Genomic DNA, 23094 nt, shown 5'->3' with positions numbered 1-23094 from the left:
TTCTTACTACATGTTACAGTCTTCCCTGAAGGCAATGGAAACTCAAGAGTTAATAGTTCAGAAGGTGAGAGGCACTGTTCTGAAAGCCTGTATTAATCCTTGTCAGACAGGTCTCCGTTCTTGCTTTTGGAATTAAATCACCCCGTCTCTAAAAGCAGATTGAATCTCATCCTAGATCAAATCCAAGCGCAGTGCATCAAATCTCGTGTTCAAAGTTAACGTTGACTTATGCTGGTGCTTTATTAGGTGGTTCTCCAGGCCGCTGGGTGGCTCGCTCCTTAATCTTCAGGTGGGTCTTTCAGCCCGGGCCCCTTACAAGCAGCTGAGCACCTGCCTAATGTCGCTTGATGATCCGATTACGCGGGAGCTTTCTGCCAGGTAGTTTTGGAACTTTTCCTTAAATCTTTCTCAAAAATACTTCCAAAGGGACAGAGCCAAGAAAACCCACTGCCTGGGTGGTTGTGATTTTGGAGCTGGGATTGGGCTTGTTCAGACGCAGACAAAATGAGGTTGTCGCACACTTAAATAATAAATACTGCTTGGTTGTCTGGGCCTGTAGGTGCTCAGGCGTTTGCTGTGTGAGTGATGGTGGGGGAAGCCGAAAACCAGGCTCCTGAATAACACCCGTGAGATTTTCTTCCATCTGTGACTTCGCTGGCTCCTCTCCTGCAGGGTGTTTTAGGGAAACTTTGAAATTTCGCATTCTTGATTTCCTGACCTCATCTGCAAAGATGCTGATTCTCTAGGTGTGGGTTGGAGTCAGAAATCCACATTTTTAACAAGCTGCTTAACTGACTTGGGAAGCAGGAAGTGGCCAACCCAAACTGTAAGACACATTCTTTTTAGAAGGCAAGATACTGCAGTATTTTTTTAAACCATACGTTATTAGTTGTCAATTTTATTTATGGATTTTTTTTTTTTTTTTTCACTTTAGAGATTTTTTTTTAAGATTTATTCATTTGAGAGCATAAACAGTGGGGAGAGGCAGAGGGACAAGGACAAGCAGACTCCACTGAGCAGAGCCCGATGTGGGGCTTAATCCCAGGATCCTGAGATCATGAGATGAGCCGAAGGCAGAAGCTTAACCATCTGAACCACCCAGGTGCTCCTAGAGATTTTTAAAATTTAGAAATATGTGCTAATACTTATGGTTTTGCCTCTGTCATGCCCTCCCCACTCTAACCTATTCTCCTAGTTTTTCCTAATTTTCCTATTAACCTATTTTCTCCTAAATGAATATCAAATCATAATCTGCCAATTACATTTAAATGTTATATTACTAAAACTAATACTACTTATTTTTTAAAAACTGAAGTCTTTAACATACCATTTTCCTGTGAACTGTAAAGAGTATGACCTATAACATTTCTACTACTTGATGGTTTTTTGGGCAGTGTTTTGGAAGATTTATCCATGCACATTTAAAAAGTTCTATCGGGTGCCTGGGTGGCTCAGTCAGTTAAGTGTCTGCCTTTGGCTTAGGTCATGATCCTGGGGTCCTGTGATTGAGCCCCAAATCAGTCTCCCTGTTCAGTTTTCTCTCTCTTTCTCTCTTTCTCAATCTCTCTAGCTCTCAAATAAATCTTGGGAAGAAAAAAAGCCCTATTTTTTGCCAGTGTATATAATTATTTGAAAAATCTAAAATAAAACTGACTGTTGTCTTGGATGTCTATTTTCTGCATATCTGTTCAATCCTACAGAATTAATAGGTAATAGGATTCTAAGACCTCCTAATCTGACTGTATTTTCTTTTCTTCTTGCATTTCTATCAGTTTGCTTTATGTATTTTTGATCCTCTGTTTTTGCTTCTTTGCAGTGAAAACTATTTTAATCCACAGGAGTATCTTAATGGTTTAGAGCTATGAACTATATCGCTAGATTGCCTGAGTTAAAATCTAGCCCCATCATTTCCTGTCTGTAAGATCCTGAACAAGTTACTCTTTCTTCACTTGAATTTTTTCCCCCATAGAAAGAGGTTATGATCGCATCTATTTCCCAGAACTGCTGGGAGTTATAAATGAATTAATATGAGTAATAATCCATGGCATGTAGAAAGTGCTCTGTGAAGATTAGCAGTTGTTTTTACTAATGGTTCAGCTTCTCTATCTTTAAGATTTCTGAAAACTAACATAATGGTTGTGCTATAGACCGTCCATATCCTAAATTTTTCTGATCGATTGAAATTGGACCTGTATTGCATGCCCAAATGTTTGGGAATGACGGAGTCCTTCTGTGATTCTGTGATAGCGTCTACTTGTCCCCTGGTTGGTGATGAGCCTTAAGGCCCTCTCACAACTTAGCACCTTCTGGAGGATGTTGGAATCCCTGCCTTTTGGGGCATGGATGTGTGATCGTAAGTCAAATAGTAAGTAGTGGAGACTCTTGGAATGGTCATCAAGAGGACGTGACCACCAGTTGACCCCATAAGCTGGACCTGGGCATTCAGAGGCCTCTCAGCTCCTCCCCTGTGCTAGGAATGTGGGTTCCTGCTCCCAGAAGCTGCTCCAAGGATGCAGACTTGAGATGGTGATGTGATAGTGAGAACACCTGCACGGTATCCTTGACCTTTAAGGTTTGGAGGGTGGGCACGTGGATTCCTTTTGCTGCTGCCCAAGGCAGGCCTCCTGTGTAAATTCTCTTTGCGTATTAAACTGCCACCTACCCACTGGGAGGGGCCCGGCCCTCAAGTCCCTCCCTGTCCCTTTTTTTTTTTTTTTTTTTAGATTTTTAAAATTTATTTGACAGACAGAGATCATAAGTAAGCAGAGAGACAGGCAGAGAGAGGGGGTGTGGGAAGCAGGCTCCCTGCTGAGCAGAGAGCCCGATGTGGGCTCTCATGTTGACATGAGTGCAGAGGTATCAACGTGAGTATATGTGTAAGTGTGTGCAGGTGTGTTTGTGGGAACATGTGAGTGTCCACATCTGTGAGTGTGTATACAAAGGGTAGAGTGTGTACATGCATGTGTGTGGTGTTTCTAAAGCAGTGAGGCTTGCCTGAAGCATAAGCAGTACAGGGGCTGGTCCTCCGCCCTTCCAGGGAAGGCACCTGCTGCGTGCCGTGGTTCCTGGCTTTGGAATTGGCCAGTGGTGTCCCCAGGAAGCTGGCCTGCCAGCAGTGAAGACGCCTCTCCAAGCAGGTTGATGTTCTCCCCTGGTTCCCCCCCGCCATGTTCTTTGCTTTGTTAATGCAGCGAAAAATACAGGCTCGCTCTGTGTACAGTGAAGTTTACCTTCACATCAGGTTGCACGCTAAAGCCTGAAGATATTAATTAAAAAAAAAAAAAGGAGTAGGAATTAAGCTTGTCTTAATCATTTCTCTAGGAGGAAAAACCTGTAAGAATGTTTCAGGATTTTATCTAGCAATTTCACTTGGGCTTAGAAAGTCTCATTTAGAAATATGGCTAACTTTTCCTATTTAGCAGGAAAGCTGTGACTTTCAGATACTGCTCCAGGCTCCGAACAGCAGTAACTGACAGAGCCATGACCCAGTGGGAAACCAAATTTAATTTCATTCCTCCCAGGGGATGTGACCAACCGGGATTGCCCTCCTTAATGCCGTATGGACAGCTCTCACCTTCCGTGGCACAAGCTAACTTACCTTTCAGAGGCCGGCCTGAAGGGGCACTTTGTTGAGCTGGCTATAGTTTTTAATCTGCTTGTACTCCATTGCCTCTCTCCAAACACAATAATTTCTCGTTGTCTTTAGAAGGGGAGTAAATTATTAATGACCTTCCTTAGTGCTCATGATTCAAACCTGCACATTTGCATTTAAACTATTTTAGAACGCAGTAGAAGTGGTTCCCCCCCCATCTGTGACAGATTAAAATTAAGATGTAGGTTTGAAATACATATTATGAAAAATCATTAATGCGTCCGCATATCCTGCATAATGGGACATCATTTGCTTATTGTCATCCCTATTGGGCAAAAGAACAACATCGAATTCATTTCTTTGCATCAGCTTCTGAATAATGTCTTTGCAAATATACAGTGAGTTGTTTAAACAGGATGCATTTGGGAAGCTGCCTCTGGGAGTGAGGAAAGCTGACACCTTCCTAATCAATGAGGAGTTTGGTAGAAGCAATAAGGAGAAAGATGTCAAACACTTTTTCCCTTCCAGCCAATGGCTCATGCCTCTTCCTTGAAGCCTGTTCAAATCTCTTTTCCTCTTCTACTTCCCCCAGGAAAGCCAGTATGATTTTGGACAGGGGATGCTGCAGCTCTGGCCCAGGAGGGTGGGGAGGACACAGAGTGCTGTGGTCAGAGCCCAGTGTCCTTCCCTACACTTGTAAGGAGTGTTACTGTTAATGCTCTGCCTTGCCGGGAGTGTGTCTGCCTGGCTATGTCATGACGTTCGATATAGGTCAAGTTGAAAACCTTTACCCCTAAGGAGAGGGCAGGGTCAGCACTTAAATAATTTGAACATTGACAGCTCAGACATTACCCTGCTCTCTTGTTGAAGGAGGTTTTTCTGGGTGGGGGAAATTTTGTTTTTGCCACACAGAGTTGGGGCAAATTCTTCTTCTTCTTCTTTTTTTTTTTTTAAAGAAGTTTATTTTTTAAAAAGATTTATCTGTCAGAGTGCACACAAGCAGGAGGAATGGCAGGCAGAGGGAGAAGCAGGCTTCCCACTGAGCGGGGAGCCTGATGCGGGGCTCCATCCTAGGACCCTGGGATCAGGACCTGAGTCAAAGGCGGATGCTTAAGTGACTGAGCCAGCCAGGTGTCCCCAAGTCGGAGCAAATTTTAAGTAGGATGGGGGCACCCGGCTGGCTCAGTCAGTTCAGTGTGTGACTCTTGATCTCAGGGTTGTGGGTTTGAGCCCCACATTGGGTGTGGAGATTCCTCAAAAGTAAAATCTTAAAAAAATGTTTATTTAAAGTAGGATGTGAAAATAGAAATACTTTTTGTTTGTTTGTTTGTATGTGAATTTGTAAGACTAACTGCTGTAACACATCTTGATTGTAATGGCCTAATTCAGCAGAACTTTCTTATTCCTATACCAGCCTGATGTGGGTGCTTCTTAGCAGGTGACTCCCAGGTGGAGATTCGGGGACCCAGGTCCCTTATCTCTTTGCCATAATTGTTGCAGGGCTCACCTGCATGTTGTCTCCATTTCCAACCTCTGTGTGTGTGTGTGTGTGTGTGTGTGTATGAGAGAGAAGATGAGTGTGTGAGAGTGAGTGTGTATGTCCGTGGGCGGGAGAGAGAGAATGTGTGTTTTATGGGTCAAGCCTGCATTGCTTTTGCTCACATCCTATTGGCTAAAACTCAAATGGCAACACCCTAAGTGCAGGGCAGTCTGGGGAATATATTCCGACAGTGTCTCCTAGAAGAGGCAGGCAGTGTGGAGGAGGTAAGTGCCTCTCCACCTTGAGCTGCCTCAGAATCACCTGGAAGCTGAAAACACTGCTTCCTGGGTTCCTCCCCCAGAGTTTCAGATGCAGTAGGTCTTGAGTGGGGCCCAAGAATTTACATTTCAAACAAGCTCCCAGGTGATGTGGGTGCTGCTGGAGGGACTTTAATTTGGAATAGTCCTGTCTGTGACGCATTTCCGTGTCTGATTTATCCACGCTCCTCCTGAAAACCAGAGGTCGGTCTGTATCCCAGTCTAAGGTGCGAGAGGGAAGGAGATGGGTAAGCGAGGCCAACCGTCTCGGCCAGGCTACTTGGAAGGTTAGAAATAATTATGAGAGGAAGATTTCTTAGAGGAATTGGAATTCTGGAAGACTGGGACCTGGGGCGTGCAGCACTCTGCGCTGTGGGAGGGAGCTTCCAGCTTGCTGGGTTGGCTCTGTTGGAACAGGAAGGTGGGGAGAATAAAGTACCTAAGCAAGTCTGGGAGAGGTTACTCAAGAGTGGTGGCTTGGAGAAAGGGACAAGGGAGCGCTGGCATGACAATCAAAGGGGGGTTTATGATTGCTGGAGCGAACCAAGCCTTGCCTTTGCACTGTGAGTTTCTTTGGGTCTCAGGATATCCATAAATTGGGAATGATAATATCTAACTGTTGGGCTACTGTGAGGGTGAATTAGATCAGAGGGTTGTAAGCTTTCTTGATTGACGGCTCTTCCATGTGAAGAAATCCCTAAGTTTCATTTATTACCTGGTTAGCTCACAACCACTTCATACATATTTATGTTTCAGCACCTTGGTATTTGAAAAAATAATAATAAACAGGAATGGAAAAAAACTATTTGTTTAAAGAACGCCAGTTACTTACAGATGGGATGTATGCACCTGCGGGCCCTACATGGCTTTTGGACCTTGGAATCGTATAGGGCATCACTGCCCTCTTTTCCTCTTCCACGATGATATTTGCTTCTTATCCCAGCACCATTGGAAACCCTACTTTGCAAAATCTACCATGTTGTTCCAAGGAACATAGTGCGATCTAACATTAACCTGTGAAAACAACCTAAGTTTGTACATGTATAGCATTTGACCCGTGTTGAGTATTGCCGCTTATCTCTCAAAAACAAACTATTTTTGGAGTGCCTCTGTGAGTTCACCGTAGTGACCAGGTGCTTTGGTGTCTGGCTTGGAACTGGAATTTGGTGGGTAGGGTTCCCCCCCCTTCACTGATTCATTGAACAAAAGGTCACTGGATATCAGTGAAGTGTCTGGCACTGTACTGGGCACTGGAGGGGAACTTACTTCTGCTTCCAAAGGGTGTAGAGTCTAGTCAGTGTGGAATTAGAGGCTCCAGGTATAGACACCCACTGGGGGCAGGCTGGGAAGGACGAATTCAAGGTGCTATGAGAGCTTGTGGGAGGAAGAGTTGAGTATCCGGAGGTTTCTCAAGTTGGTGGTCCTTGAGTTGGTCCTGAAGGCTGAGAAGTTAACATGGCAAGAAGGCAAAGAAATTGCCATCTAGGTAGAAAGAATAGTGTTCTGGGAAGGTGTTTTTCAAACTGGGGAAGGACCCCTCCTCCTCCCCTCCGTTACATTGTAGTTGATTTGTGACTAGTGTGTAGCTTGTGTGTGCCATGTGTGTGGGGCTACATCCAGGCTGTTCAATGAGACTGATTCACCCATCGGGTGGTGGGATGTTGAAGCAAAGCCAAACTGCAAAGCTGTTGTAGACTGGAAACAATCTGTGGGCCACCCTTGGAGTAACTGTTCTAGACAGGGAGGAACAGCATGATCCAAGGTCCTTTGGTATGGGAGATGACTTGGGGACTCTGAGGGCGGAGAGGAAAGACTGGTGTGAGTGGAACAGAAAGCAAAAAGGTGGAAAAACCAGCAGGGGCTGTTGTGCGCCTCTAGACTGCAGGAAGTACTTGCGTCTCAGACGAAGACCTTTTTTTCCTGGTAGAGAAGGGGAGGTTGTTGTGGTGACTTCCTAGGTGATAGGTTGAGCGTATAAACAGGCCAGATGTGTAGCTACAAAGATCTGTTTGAGTGATTTAGGCAACTTGCTGTCCCTCTGCCTTTTTTTTTTTTTTTGTCCCTCTGCTTTTTACCTTGCAATGGCATCATGGCCTCCTGAAGCAGAGCGAGTTCTTGGAGGACCTGCTGGCATATGCTCCTAGTTCTCTGACAGGTGACCCCTGGAGCTCTGTCTCCTTAGGGTTACCCAGGCCACTGGCAGGAAGCTCAGGGCTCAGCTTGCTGTTCCCTGAGTGTAAAACAGCCTCTCTTAGAGGCTTAGAAATGCCAGCTGTTCCTGCAAAGTCCTACAGAGTGTGTTAACTGAGGCTGTGTCCCAGTGCATCTGCTTGCCTTTTTGTGTTGGGGGGGGAGGGGTCATTTGGGGGTGTACGGTGGTATCCTGGGCACCAGGCAAGATAATGGGCATTCCACCCACTCCGGCATGGACTCAGCCCTTGCCTTGCCCCAGTGGCCCATTATAAGCACTATTCTGACCTAAGAACCCAGGACTCTCTCCGTGCTCATGGGCTGACTTCTCTGGGGTGCCTGGGAGGGAGTTTTGGTTTCCACCTTCTTGAGTTGAGAGCCTTGGCGTTGAATTAAGGATTGCTTTCCTCCTTTGCCATGAGGATTGGGCTGGAGAAGGAAAAGTGATGCACTGTGGTTTCTCTGCGCAGGTACTTTGTGCTGGATTTTGAGGCTGGCATCCTGCAGTATTTTGTGAACGAGCAAAGCAAACACCAGAAGCCTCGGGGAGCCCTGTCTCTGTCTGGAGCCATAGTGTCCCTGAGCGACGAAGCCCCCCACATGCTGGTGGTGTACTCCGCTAACGGAGAGATGTATAAACTGAGAGGTATGTTCTCCTGCCAACTCTTCACATGGGTCTCAGGGGCTGCACCCCTAGTTATCATGGGGATGGCTCTCTTGTGTGTGTGTGTGTGTGTGTGTGTGTGTGTGTATGTGTGTTTTAATCCCCTTTAACAGTTTGCTGTGTTCAAGAACTCTGTGGTAACAGACACTGCCTTTCTTAATGCCTAGGGTGGGGAGATGGAGCTGACATTAGGAATTGCCTTTCTTGAATAACTGCAGAATTAAGGACAGATGAAAGGGGAGTGACACTAAAGCCAGCTCAGCTCTTAGATTTCAGATTTTTCCTTTTAGCTCAGTGTGTATTTTCTTGTACTTCACAGTGTGAGTCCCCTGTGGGGCTATGCTGTGAGGACAAAACAAGCCTTTCAAGGGTCAAGGCACCCCTCCCCACCCCAAATTCCTCTAGAATCATCTCTTAGCAAAGGGCCCTGTCACTTACATTGTATTTATTCTGGTATGGTATTGGAGTCTGGTGAGGAAGCCATCTCCTTGGGGTGGAGTTAATTTTTTTGTCTTGCTTTTCCCGCTTCTTTCTGCTTCTTGAAAACTGAAGCCTATATGGAAGCCCCTCATTGAGCTGTAACTGTAGGACCTGCCACCCTTTAGGCACGTCCATCATACAGGTTTTTAGCAATGCCAGGCCTGACTGTAGCAGTTTAATTGGGTGGCTAGATCATTCTTCCATCATTCCATTATAGTTGCATTGCCAGGAAAAGTTTTCTTCTAATGAAATAACAAAAAAAATCCAAATGCCCATGTTGGTGTGTGCTTGCACATGCATGTGTAGACACACACACGCGCACACACACGGAGTCAGTGTTATTAAGGTCTGAGGAAGGGAAGAACTTGTATGTATTAAGTGTTGGGAGTTGGTTGAGAATCCTACCTTATATTTTTCTTTGTCCAGGTAGGGGCTCAGTATAAAGAACAGGCTCTTTCTCTCCTTAACCCCAAGGAACTGATGACAATAGGTTGGCCTCTGCAAAGCCAGACCCAGGACCCAGCCTCCTTGCCTCTGAGTCCAGTTTTCATGGTTCCACCTCCACGCTTTACGGAATAAGAGACGGAATAAGCTAATGTTTCTTTATTATCTATACACAAGTCATATTTCAGAATCTATAAAACAATCTAGGAACCTATGAAATAAAAATGCCTACAGTTGAAAAAAGTTTTTCAGTTTCTGGAAACGTGGGCAGATTCATGTTCTCTTTGGAGATTCACGCAGTGTGTGTTCCAGCTGGCTAGATTTATATGGTCCTTGCTTTCGTTTTGTTGTTTATTGCTTAATAAATTGTTAGAGCAGAAACGAAAGCAGGTGAAAAACTTAATAGCACTTCCCCCAACCTCCCCCCCACCCCCCGCCCTGCCAGTGGTTTATAAAATGACACAAACCCACACAAATTTAAAAAAATCCAACGAATAGGACAATTGAGCCATCTCATTTTGCCTTTTACGAGTTGATACTATTCTCAGGATTATTATGCCCCAGGGGTTTGTTGGTTGGTGGTTTTTTTTTTTTTAAGGGTAGCTTTAATAGCAAATAAAAAAGTTTTATCTGTGACATTATCGCAAGGGCTAAATTTAGCTTAAAGTTAGCAACTGCAGAAAAGGTGGGATAAATTTTGGCGGATATATGGCTGGTCCTTGGCTCACCCTCAGAGGATCTGGGTTTACTGGAGCACGTCTCACCTACATGTAGAGTTGAATGAGTCTTGGTGTCAGTAGTTGCACGGCTTCTGAGAGTGTTTTTGGTGCCATGAAGTGGCAGTTCTTCACCTTTCCTAAAGGAAAAAGGCTCTAGTTTCTGCAGAATCCTTTGGAAGTCCAGTTCACCTGGGCTTAACGCTGGTCTACCCCTCCAGATTTGTTCACCCGCAAGTTCAAGCTGAAGTTGAGTTGTACTGACAAACGACTCTGAGGTCCGTTTTTGTAAACAATTATAACTTCCAAGGGAATCTTTGTTTCCTGCCTAGTCAACATTCATGCAGTTAATGTTATATTAAACTATTTATGCAGTTAGTTATGCAGTGAAATTGATGACTTAGATTTTATTAGAACCTGTTATGTGTCCATGAGAGTTTAAGAAAATGATGTGATCTATTTGAGATGTGGGAGTGTGGATGGAAGATAATGACCATACACTTGGCCTGTATTTTAATGTCTCTTTGGGGGAAATTTGAGGACCTCTAAAGCAGCGTTTGGAATGTTGTTCTGTCCAATCATAACATGAGTCATTGAGGACACATATGAAAATAATTCAGTTGAATGCTTATTTTGTAGATCCTGGTAAGTCCACAGTACAATGCTGGAAATGCCCAAAGGCTCTGAAAAACTATCCTCTGAGCCTCTTATTTGTCACACATATAGAGGCACTTAAAAATAATCACGTTTTCCCTTCCCTGCTTTTTATTTTTATTGATGGGAGAGCGTGCAGGGAAGGGGGTAGATGGAGATGGAAAGGGAGAGAGACTCTAGCAGCCTCCCTGCTGGGCACAGAGCCCCACATGGGGCTCGATGTCCGTGTCCTGCTCCACTCCGGTGCCCCTCTGCTGCCTCTTTAAATAAGTAGAAATGATCAGGCACCCGAGTGGCTCAGTTGGTTAAGCAGCATCTTTCTTTGGCTCAGGTCGTGATCTCAGGGTTCTGGGACTGAGCCCTGCATCAGGGCTCCCTGCTCAGTAGGGTGCCTGCTTCTCCCTCTCCCTTTGTCTCCAGCTTGTGCTCTCATTCTGTCTCTGTCAAATAAATAAATCTTAAAAAAAAAAAAAAAAGAGAAATGACTTTTTTCAGAGGAGGTTAAAAAAATGACCAAATTGTTCTTAGACGTTTTGGAGTACGTTCGTGATGTGGTTTAAGAGGGAATTTTCTGTTGATGTTAAGTGAAATTTCTTTTTTTTTGTCTGTTTGTTTGCTGTGTGTTTGTTTTGGTGTAGGCACAGGCTGCTTGAGAATATTGTGATCTGCCTTCGTTCTTCCCTTTGTTCTCTCCACCTCACTCCCTGGGCTCCCCCACCTGCTTAGGTGGGTGTAGAAGTAGGTTGGATACATTTCGGAACAATCTCTACAAGCCGTTTCTTCTCTATTTTAGCTGCCGATGCAAAGGAGAAACAGTTTTGGGTGACTCAGCTTCGAGCTTGTGCCAAATACCACATGGAAACGAGTTCTAAGGTAAGTAATCACAGGGGAGCAAGGAAGCATTGGAATAATAATTTGGATTAGCTGCCCTTTAGCCCAATTAACCTGTTTCTTTGGGGAAGCTGTTTTTCATGCTATTTTTGAAGTTACCCACTATACTGGAATTCATATTGTCCTGCTGCATTTAAATCTAAAACCAAGAGCAGAGTAGTAAGATTAGCTTGTAGGTAGAAGGAAGAGGCCTGCGGGCACCTCACTGGAACTGCTTCCGGGAAGACCCTTCTGTTGCTTTGCGCCTTGTCGGGTTCAGCAGCGGTTAATGTCTGTTGGGAAGCCTGAGTGCATGATTTTGCTGTGGCGGCAGGAGAGTCCGATTTTCTGTTCATGGAGCCTCGTTGTTGTCAGTGTCCTTAAATAAAACCTAGACCCCACACTGACGAAGTATCCTGCAAGGAGCTTAAGCGTTCCAAGTATAGGAACATTCTCGGGTAATGTGGCATCCAAGTGTGAATTCGGGATTTGGTAGGAGGTCTTCGATCAGATATGCGGGAGACAGGAGGTAGGCATTTTCATGGATGATTTGGAGAATTTCCTAACATTAGAATATAGAAAATAATTGCAAAATAAATTTAATCAGGGCAATAAATATTTGTTGACCTCAACACTCAAAGGACTACCCCTTTTATATCACTAATTCCAATTTAGGCACGGTACCTGATGACAGTGTTTTTCCACATTCTGTGCATCCAAAAGAAAGACCCACGTATGAAACTTACGATGATTTTAATCCTGTAGCCAGTCTGCTGTCTTGCCCAAGGCCATGGGAAATGTCTTGCTTACATACACCTCCCTCTTCTGCCTCCAAGTACAACCTGAACTGATTTCTTCATAATGATTTTGTTCACTGTTAATTTTCTTTCTTTTAAGAGATCTCCTTTTCCTTGACTTGCTTACTACTGTTTCGCTCTTACCCTTTTGACATCCCCATGCAAAATCTGGGTTACCATAGGTAGGGCCCTATTTCTAAAGCTTTTTTCTCTCTGGCTTGCTTTATTTTCTAGGAATTATGGTAGAAGTTCTGGACATTTCATCAGTATTTTATAAACTCTTAGGGCAGTTAGATTTTTTTTTATTTTTCATGTGTATCTTTTTCTTTTTTCGTAGAACAGAACAGGGGCACCTGGGCGGCTCAGTCGGTTGAGCGTGCGCCTTCAGCTCAGGTCATGATCTCAGGGTTCCAGGACCAAACCCCACGTTGGGCTCCCTCCTCACCGGAGAGCCTGCTTCTCTTTCCCTCGTCCTCTCTGCCGGCTTGTGCTTTCACTCTCTCTCTCCAATAAATAAATAAAATCTTAAAAAACTCAACAGAAGGGCATAAAATAAAAAGGACAGATCCCCCTCTATTGCCTCATATGCTCATTAGAAATAATTACAGTTAATAGTTCTTGCACATCATTCAAGTAGATTTAGGCATGTGTTAGGATCTATGTCTTTTCTGTATTTGTGGTTTTTGTAAGGATGGGACTGTATCATGCATATAGTCCTTCCTGCCCTTTTTAAAGATAAAATAAGATCTTTAAAATAAGATCTTTTAAAATAAAATAAAAAAGATCTTTAAAATCTTTTTGGAGATCTTATTAGGTATCTGGGATCTATTGTACTCTTTCTTAGGATGGATGGATGGTGTTCTAAGGAATGGATGTCTGCTTTGTTGAAATCCTCTACTGATGGACATTTAGGTTGTTAGACATAATGCTATAGCAAACATCTTCGTATATATATCTTTTTGTGCCTTTAGATGTACACAGGAAACTACATTCAGTGGAATTGCTGGGTCATAGACTGTCTGCGCTGTTTTCCTAGACATTGCTAAATTGTCTTCTAAAAAGGTTGTCCTATGTTGTACTGCTACCAGTTTTGTGTGTAAAGATGCATTTCCCCCTCTAATGGTGGCTCTTCTAACATTCTGTTTTTAAGTCTTATAGTTAAAAATTTAATTTAATTAATTAATAAATTAATCCCATCACTTCTAAAATGATGGGGGCTGAGTACATTTTCAAATATTGATCGGCACATATATTTCTTTGATGTGATCTGTCCATTTTTATCCTTCATCCCTTTTTCTATTCTTTTTTTCCTCCTTGATTTGCACTTAACTAGATGTGAACTGAGCATTATTTGTCCTTTGTCTGTCATTTGTATTATAAATCTTTTCTCCCGCTAGGCCACCTGTATTTTGACTTGGGGTACATTTTTTGCTATGTAGGATATTTAATTTTTGTGGTCAAATTTACGAATATTTTCATTTTTGGCATTTGGTAGTATATTATGCTTAGTAAAGGCTTCTTTGTTCTAAAATGATGAAAACATTCTTTGGTGTTTTCCTCCAGTGAATTTGTAGTTTAATTATCGTGTTTCGATCATTGGTTCATCTTGAATTTATTTTGGGTGTAAGAATCGAGGTCAGGAAACCAGCTTGAAGTGCACTGATGTTTTAATGAATCCCTAGAGACTAGGAAAGGTAAAGACCTCTTCATGGTAGTAAGAGATAGGAAGGGAATTTAAAGATTCTCTGAAGGGGAATTTGATTTACTGATGTGTTCTCTGGGTAGTTTCGAGAATACAGATTAACCTGTTAATGCAAAACCCAAATAAATAATAATTTAGATGGCAGGGCCTGTAGGATTTCCTATTTGAGACTGGAAGTGAAATTGCTGACCATCGCTCATTTATAGCAGAGCTCTTGTGATCCCCTAGGGAATCATAATTTTTACATTGTGAACAGACCTGGTTGTTCAGCAGAGGCATTATGAAGTCCAGGTCTGCTTAGGCAAAAGCTAGTCTTGAAAATGAAGTTGGGCTTAACATTACTATAAACTCAATGTCCATTTAACTGTAGGATGGGTATTTACTTTGCATCAAGGTTATTAGGAATACATCCGGAAACTTATCTCTACTCTGTTCTTCCTCCTTCCCTCTCAGCAGGTCAGATCCCTCTCCAGCAGATTATAGAGAATAGCCTCCCTGTGATTGCTTGGAAGTTTGTCTTTTAGAAACCTTTTTTTTTTTTTTTTAAATCAAGTGTTCCCTGTAACAAGTATGAGGCAGGTGGAATGGTGCTATCATTCTGACTCCCCTTGGTGAGAACTGCAGGAGAGCCATATTCATCCAAGCTGCAGAGGGCTTCATGGAGGACCCATCCACCAGTTCTGAAACCCAGACCTGTCCCAATCAGTACCTGAGGTTTTCCCCAGTCTCGAAGTGAAATGAGAAAAACCTTCCTTAAATGTGCCTGAAGTCAGCTTTAGTCAATATAAAGGATGGCTCTTTATTCCGAAATTATAGTGCTTTGCTTTTTAAGGGTTAAAATACTCTTTTTATTGTAGAAGATACAGAGTATTTATGGACTTATGGTTTATTGAGGTATAATTTACATAAAGTAAAATTCATTCCTTTTAAGTGTGATGTTTTTCATGGCTGCATGCAGTCATGTAACCTTCACCACAAATATCATTCTGTCACCCCCAAAAGTTCCCTCTCTATCCTGTTGTGGCGGATCCCCTCCCCCTCAACTCCAGGCAACCACCCATCCACTTTTTTATGTGTAGTTTTGCTTTTTTCTAGAATGTTCTATGAACTGAATTATATAACATTTCACATCAGACTTCTTTCACTTAGCGTAATGCTTCTGAATTTCACCTGTGCTGGTGTATCAGTAGTTGATTCTTTTAAAATTTCAGCTACTTTAGTGACTGTGTGGTACTTCTTGTTCTTAATATCTTTTTTCAAAAATCAAAAGGGATGGGCGCCTGGGTGGCTCAGTGGGTTAAGCCGCTGCCTTCGGCTCAGGTCATGATCTCAGGGTCCTGGGATCGAGTCCCGCATCGGGCTCTCTGCTCACAGGGAGCCTGCTTCCCTCTCTCTCTCTCTGCCTGCCTCTCTGTCTACTTGTGATTTCTCTCTGTCAAATAAAAAAAAAAAAATCTTAAAAAAAAAATCAGAAGGGATTTCTAACCTCTAAATTAATTCAAAAATTCTCAGGCTAAAAGGATTTCTAGATCCATTCCCAGATTAAAAAAAAAAAATACTGGTTTTTAAAACCTAAGGTTCTGGCTCTCTAGTCAAGCCCTATGGTTTCCATAGGTTTCCAAATGGTAGGGAAGCTCCAGCTGGGAGGGCGGTGGAGCCAAGGCTTGAGATTAGGTCTCTGATTTCCTGCTCTTACCTGTCACACATGTCAGCCAGGGCTGCTGTCTTACCTTCCATGGGTGATGGAGCCCCTTTTTGGACAGTTGGTGCTTCTAGATGGACAGAAACTGCCAAAGACTGATAATCCCCTTTTCTTGACATCACCTAGGTTCATCCTGCAGCCTCTAGTTGTTATTCAAGGTGCCCCTGCAAGGGTGTGAGGCGAGTCTGTTAGGAAGATTAGAACACTGACTTTCTCTGAGAATACACAAAAACAAAACAAAACCTCTTATTTTTAATTCAGTATAAAAATTCAGGCAGCGTAAAGCCCTGATTGGAAAAGGGTCAAGAGACAGCTGTTGGGAACTGTCCTCTTGAGAATTTACTAGTGTGTGACTTTGAAGGATCAAATGTAAGAGTGAGTGTCTAGTTTTCATTCAGTAGGTGGTGTTTCAAAACCCCTAGGATGGGGGCACAGTGGTGTTCTGGGGACTATGATAAACACTGAGCATGGGAAAGGAACTGTCTGTTGACAGAAATAATGACGTTTAATACCTTCTTTGTGAGTGACCATCACTCGAAATCATGCTATGCTTCACAGATGTCCTGTGAGGTAGGTAGTATTGTCCCCATGTTGACAGAAAGCTGAGACCAACGGAACGTCAGTGGTAGGCTCAATGTCACGTAGCCATTAAGTGAGTGGATGGGGATGAGAGCCAGAGTTCTCCATCATCCCTCCTCTGGTTTCCTGGCTTGAGCCATGAGAAGGTTCCAGATGGTATTCTACTGCCATGGACTCTATATTTCATACTGTGGGGGGTGGGGGGACAGCTCGGAATAGGACACCTGTAATTTTTGTGTACTCAACGAACCCTTCTCCAGTCCTTTCAGTAGACTCTGATCCCTGAATTCTTCAGGGAGTTGGCTCCAAAGTAACATTGGCCTTTTGCATTGATCTTTTTGTAATGTCATCTCATAATGGTAAGTACTTTTGGCAAGTCCCCACGAGCCTTGAATGAAAAGTGTCTTCTCATGGAGTACGTGTATGTCTCAGCTCAGGAATTCTGGTTTAGAAGAAATACTGTGGAGTGCACAGTGAGAGGTCCTACATTAAAATCCCCACTCTGCTGATGATATATGGAGCAAACCTGCTCAGGTCACTTTTCCTCTTTCTGGCCCTCTGCCCTCATCTTTGAAATGGTAACGTCTGTCTCCTGAGGTGGTCTTACGGCACAAGAAAGGGAAAGCAGGTGAAAGCTAGTTGCCCACAGGAAGCCCTCCACGGAGTTAGGGGCTCAGTAACTTGTGCTGATGTTTATTTAGTAAGCCTGCTGCCTGGAAGGCCAGCATCTCAGCTGCCCTTAGTTCTCGGAGAAAACCCTCAAGGAGAACAAGCATGCTTTTCATCCGTTTGTGGTTACATGTTTTCAGATAGACCCTGTGATTTGCAAATAGCCATATCCGAGAACTCAGGGTCATTCAAAATCTGTGGAAGTCCATATATGGACGTACGCAGCTGAGACACAAATAATGCTGTTTTCAAGGGACTTTGACCTGTAGGGAAAAGTAGGCTAGTGGGAACAGGAGCCAAGCTGATTAGAAAGCACTTAGGGACATTCAGATTTTGAAAATTTTAGTTTCATTGGCTTTTATTGTGACCAAGTGAGAGAAGTTTTTGAAGATTAAGCTTGATGGAAACTGTTGTTTTCAATATTTTTATTTTTTATTTTTTAAAAAATTTTCCCTCATCTTGGGGCTCCTGGGTGACTCAATCGGTTAAGCGTCTGCCTTTGGTTCAGGTCATCATCCCAGGGTCCTGGCATCGAGCCCCACGTCCCAGCCTGCTTCTCCCACTCTGCCTCTGCTCCTCTTCTGCTTGTGTTCTCCCTCTCAAACAAGTAAATGAAGTCTTAAAATTTTTTTTTCTTATCCAGACATGGAAGGGTGGATTCACTTGAGATGGGCAGGGGTGACTTGTGTTGTAAGTGAGCTCATGAGTCTTCTCTGATAATTGAGCATTAGTACCTTCTCCCTTGACTTTCAACCCTAAAGGATAATGTGTGACATATGGTAGCAATTTATCACTTTTCCAGCAAGTACACTATGGTGAGAGACAGCGCGGTCGTTTAAAAGCTTAATGGAGCTTACAGCTTCCTCTTTCTGGCTCAGCTGGCCTCTCTCAGACTGCGCACCATCCCTACCACAAACATACTCTTGTTATGAATTCACTGCTGACAATTGTGAGGTTCCCCCCGCCATAATGTAAGTAGCATCATTTAAGAAAAAATTATGAGTATTATCTATACTCAATAGAAAGTGTTCAGAAGATAGGAAAATCTAAAGAAAGGAAAAAAATGGCTCCCAATCCCAGTCCAGACCTAATCTCTGATGACACCATTTGGGTGGACATCCTTCTCTACACTTCTGTGTGGACAAATGGAAGTCACATGACTGCATTTGAAGGTTCCTTCTTCCATCTCTTCACATGCACAGAAATCACACGAATTTGTTTTTGTGGGTAGTTTCCCTTCCCCGTAAGGGTGGACTTGTGGGGTCAGGCTTTGGCCACAGGCCTATTCTCTCTGTTGGGGTTGTTTTATGTTTAAAAGGACTGTGTGAGTGTTTTGCTGTTTCTTAGAGCATTTCTGGGGTCTACGTTGTGTTTTACTTCTGGTGAGCAAGGTGCCCTTCTGTCTTGGTCACTTCTCACGCCCATGTTCCTTGTTCTGCTCTTGTTCAGTTCCAGAGGGGAAGTTGAGGAACTGAAGGTCCATCTCCATTGGTGTATTTACCCATCCAACAACATGGAAAATGTAGATTTTTTTAAAATCTATGGGGACATTAGGTAAGAAAATGTTGAAATTGGATACTTTTGAAATACTTAACACTAGTCATTGTATTTGAAATCCTTTCTCTGGGTCAGGGCCTCAGGCCTGACTTCATCCTTTTATTTACTCCTTTGGGGTCCAGAGATCCCACTCCTTCTGAATCCTCCCCTTCATCATGTGTCCACGTGCACTGAGGAAGTCAGTAGGTCCAGGGAATTTGTCTGTGGAGAGCATTTGAAGACACTGTGGTCAGATCAGATTGGTGTGTGGTTAGGACTCTTGGTCCTTGGGAGGTAATTGTAAATTAAAATGTACATTTCAGGGTAAAGTCTTTTATGCATATTTGGTCATAGAGGAATATGATCGACCAATATGGGATTTTAAATTCATAATTAGTCTTAGGAGGTCTTGGATGAGCAGCAAAAGCTGCTGAGTTTCAAGGAGTGTATATATATAAATATTCATGCTGGAAGTGGCCCAGATCACAGGTGGTTTTTTTTTTTTTTTTGGTTTGTTTTTTGTTTTTTTGTTTTTTGGTATCCCCTAAAACGGTAGTTGGCATACTAACTTGTGGTATTAGAGATTAGTCTCCTCTGGTGTCTGGGAGGTGGACATCCTCTTCTGAAGGTAATGCCGAGTAAGGGCCTGCCCATGTTTTTGCACAAGTTACAGCTTCCCCAGACAGTGGACAGCTGGTCACCTGTGATATAGTTCCTGACTCCCTTCCTCTGCTTTTGCCATGACTCCCCAGTGATCTAAGGTTCAGTTGGGTTTGATGGGACTCCAGACAATGAGAAAGGAGACGAGAGAGTGATGGGCTGGCCTGGCAAAGAGGCTGGTGCTGGGCTGGTAAGAGCATGGTCCATGGGCACCTTCTGTCCCAAGGGCGGTGTGCTTTTGGTCAAGAGGCCCTGCTGGTGACTCTGCCCCTCTAGCAGGTTGCCAGTTACAGAGAACCCTGCCTTGGGGATGTTCAGAGACCTACTCTAGGGGGGTGTGGGTTATGTGTGGACTACTTCTGGGGAATCAGAAGGCTTGCCTGTTGAGGGGAGGTGTGGGAGGGGACTTCTAACTGAATGTTAAATCCACGGGCCAGTGTAAAGAGGGGATGATTTGGAGCTACCGTGTAATGGTTTCTGAAGGCAGAAGCTTATAACTTCCCTGACTCTCTGCCATGCTGGGGTGTGAGCCAGAGGGCTTGGGCGAGGTGCTTTCATGTCTTGGTTAGGGATGTATCATAACAGGAAGCACCTGTTTGCTGAGACAAACCCAGGGACAGCTGTAGAATCTGACCCCATGTGGCCACAAGAGACATCAGATGCCTTCGAGTCCAGCATCCTGGCCCCACCTCCTGTCACTATTTCAGCAAAGATGCTACCCAAATATTCAAATAATGAGGTCATATGGGTTGTTTGTCCTCAAAACAAGAGCCAATTTTAGTCACTCAGAGAAGGCACTGCTGGTAACTCACTAATAAAATGCTGAGAATCTTGGGGTGTAGTCTGACAAATGACATTGGTTTGGAGCCTCTGAGAACAATTTACAGTAACTTGGAAGTAATAGAATGATTAGAAAGTAGGAAGAGATTCCAAACTCCCTTTGTTCCACTTGTCTAACAAACAATAGAGGTAAGAAATAAGGACAAAAGGTAGGTTCTAAAACTGCTGTCTTAATATGGAGGCCTCTGGCCACATGAGGGTTTTTTAATTTAAATTACAGTTGACCCTTGAACAATGCAGGGGTTGGGGTGCTATCCAGGCCTCCTTCCCCATAGTCAAAAAATACACTTACAACTTTTGACTCTCCCAAAACTTTACTGATAGCCTGTTGACAAGCGTTATCTACAAGGTAAACTATTGACTAACACATTTTCATGTTATTTGTGTTATAGACTGTATTCTCACCGTAAAGTAAGCTAGAGAAAAGAAAATGTTAAAATTGTAAGGATGAGAAAATATAGCACTGTACTGTATTGAGAAAGAGCTACGTGTAAGTGGACCCCAGCTCAATTCAAACCCATTTTGTTCAAGGGTCCACTGTAACCAAAATTAAATTTTCAAAGTTGAGTTCCCTAGTTGCACTTAGCTCAGTGGTCACATCTGGCTGATGGCTGCCCTGTTGGACAGCACAGATAGAGAACATTTCCATCATCACAGAAAGTTCTGATGGTTTCTGAGGAGGGAACTTACCAGTGTCTAGCTTAATCTCTTCTTGTGCTATGGACTATTTATTTTTATTTTTTATCTAAAAAGAATGAGTGGCGTCTCCCTCAATCCCCCAAACCTCTGTCCTTCCCTGCTTCCTCTCAGGAGTTCTGGTCTCCTCCATGCCCTTGACATCAAACATCTTGATCACTCACTTCTTCAATTATGTTGTCTTTGCATCAGGAGCATCCATCTTCCTGGTGTGAAGGCAGGATCTTGGGTTCTCTTGATGGCAGATTCTCTACGTGCTCCCCCCACTGCAGTTGTTTAAGAACCTCTAGTATGAGCTTTTGTGAGGAGCAAAGGAGGGAGGGAGGGTTGCTGACGATGCCATCCCCTGGCTCCAGCAACCTTCAATAGCAGCCTACTTCCTGAGACAAGGTCCTGAACTTTACCTTGCCGTTGGATGCCCACCACATGTCAGGTGCTGTATCTTTCCCTCTACCTCATAAGCTCAGTGTTGTAGAAAAGCTGGTCCCCAGCACAGTGTGTATCATCACACTTCCTTACCTTTGTTCATGTGGTTTCCTCTGCTGGGATGGGTCCTCTTCTTCATTCTTTATGTGACAAATACCCATGTGGTCTTCACGGCTGATATGCTTCTGGGATGCCTTCCTGACCTTCCTGGTCAGAGCGGATCTTCTCTCTTCTCTGTTCCTGTTTATACCAGGACTCACTTGTAAGCACATCCCTTCTCCCAAGGGTGTGTGTGTATGTGAGTGAGTGTGTGCATGCATCCTCAGGATTGACGGTGTGTCCCTAAGATCCCAGACTGCAGGGAAGTCTTAGCTGTATCTTACCTGATGTGATGGTGGTGGTCAAACACTTAATACATTTTATTTACTTTTATTTCTCATTATTTTTTTTAAAAAATTATTCACTTGAGAGAGGGAGAGGGAGAAGCAGACTTCCCGCTGAGCTGGGAGCCTGACATGGGGCTGGATCCCAGGACCTGGAGATTATGAACTGAGCCAAAGGCAGATGCTTATCCAACTGAGCCACCCAGGCACTCCCCCTTTGTACATTTTAAATGTCAACCCTACTTCCTCCTCCCTAACTCCATTAGGGACAGTGTTAGTAGTGGTGGTGGTGTAGGGTTGGATTTGGGTTCCTTAAAAAATGATATCCAAATTGTCATAGTTTCCTAAAATACTGTATTTTAGATCAGATGTTTGAGGATTTTTTTAATGTAAGAAAGCTATTAGTGTCTGGCAGTTGAAAATCAATCTAGCATAACATTCAAGCTAAGTTCTTTCTTTAAGAGAGAAGAATTCTTTAAGAGAGAAGAAAATAATCATAAGGAACACGTTTTTGAGAAAGGAAAATAATAAATGGCATCTATCAACACATTTCTATGCGGAAAGTACTGTGGGAATAACTTTTCTTGGATTATCGCTTTTTTAAAAGATTGATTTATTTATTAGTGAGGGGTTATGGAGAGGGAGAAAGAATCTCAAGCAGACTCCCTGTTGAGTGCGGAGTCTGATGGACGGCTCAGTCCCATGACCCTGAGATCATGACCTGAGCCAAAATCAAGAGTCAGATGCTCAACTGATTGAGCCTCCCAGGCGCCCCTTCTTGGATTATATTATGTATTTCTTACAACAGTCCTATGAGGTAGCTACTACTATTACTACATTTTATAGGCAAGAATACCACGGCATAGGGAAGGTAAGTAGTATACCTGCCCAAGTTCACACAGCTAGCAGATGATTGCCTTTTTTTTTTCCAAAAAATTTGAGATCCAATTCACAGACCAATAAATTACCTTTTTTAAAGTGTATGATTCAGTGGTTTTTAGTGTATTTATAAAGTTGTGTAACCATCACTGCTAATTCATTCCAGAATATTTTATCACCCCCAAAAGAAAGCCTTCTGTTTCCGTTAGCAGTCGTTCCTCATTGCCCACCCATCACCCTTTCTCTCTAGCCCCTGGTAAACCACTAGCCACTGTCTCCAAGAATTTGCTTATTCTGGACATTCCATGTAAATGGAATCCTATACTATGGCCTTCTGTGTCTGGCTTATTTCACTCCACAAAGTGTTTTCAATTTTCCTTCATGTTGTAGCTCCAATCAATATGCCATTCCTTTTTTATGGCTGAATAATATTACATTATAAGGACATTATATGAATTCCATTATATGGATTTTTCAGTCCATTCATTTATTAATTGATATCTGGCTTGCTTTCACTTTTTGACTGTTATGAAAAATGTTACTATAATACTTGTGTACAAGTTTTTGTGAGAATATCTGTTCTCCGTTCTTTTAGGTATATACCTAAAAACAACTGCTAGGCCATAGGGTAACTCCATTTTACTTTTGAGATGAGCCAAACTGTTTTCCAAAGCAGCTCTACCATTTTCCATTTCTACTGGCAGTGTATGAGGATTCTGATTTTACTGCATTCTTGTCAATACTATAATATTGTCTGTCTTTTCTGTGATGGCCATGCTGGTGGGTATGAAGTCATATCTCACTGTGATTTTTTTTTT

At 43.2% G+C, this 23094-nt stretch overlaps 1 protein-coding gene across 4 annotated transcripts in view; it reads left to right on the top strand.

The window, feature by feature from the left end:
- OSBPL10 (oxysterol binding protein like 10) overlaps positions 1–23094 on the top strand; it is a 309890-nt gene that overhangs the window by 98505 nt on the left and 188291 nt on the right. For all 4 annotated transcript variants that reach the window (XM_044252621.1, XM_044252620.1, XM_044252619.1 and 1 more), the window contains exons 2-3: positions 8050–8225; positions 11331–11410. In XM_044252621.1, the coding sequence (XP_044108556.1) occupies positions 8050–8225; positions 11331–11410 (256 nt within the window). The remainder of the gene's footprint in view (positions 1–8049; positions 8226–11330; positions 11411–23094) is intronic.

The sequence above is a fragment of the Neovison vison genome, chromosome 6, assembly GCF_020171115.1.
Source record: "Neovison vison isolate M4711 chromosome 6, ASM_NN_V1, whole genome shotgun sequence".
NCBI classification, from domain to species: Eukaryota; Metazoa; Chordata; class Mammalia; order Carnivora; family Mustelidae; genus Neogale; species Neogale vison.
Note: the sequence above shows the minus strand (reverse complement) of the source record. Positions and strands in the feature narration are given on the sequence as shown.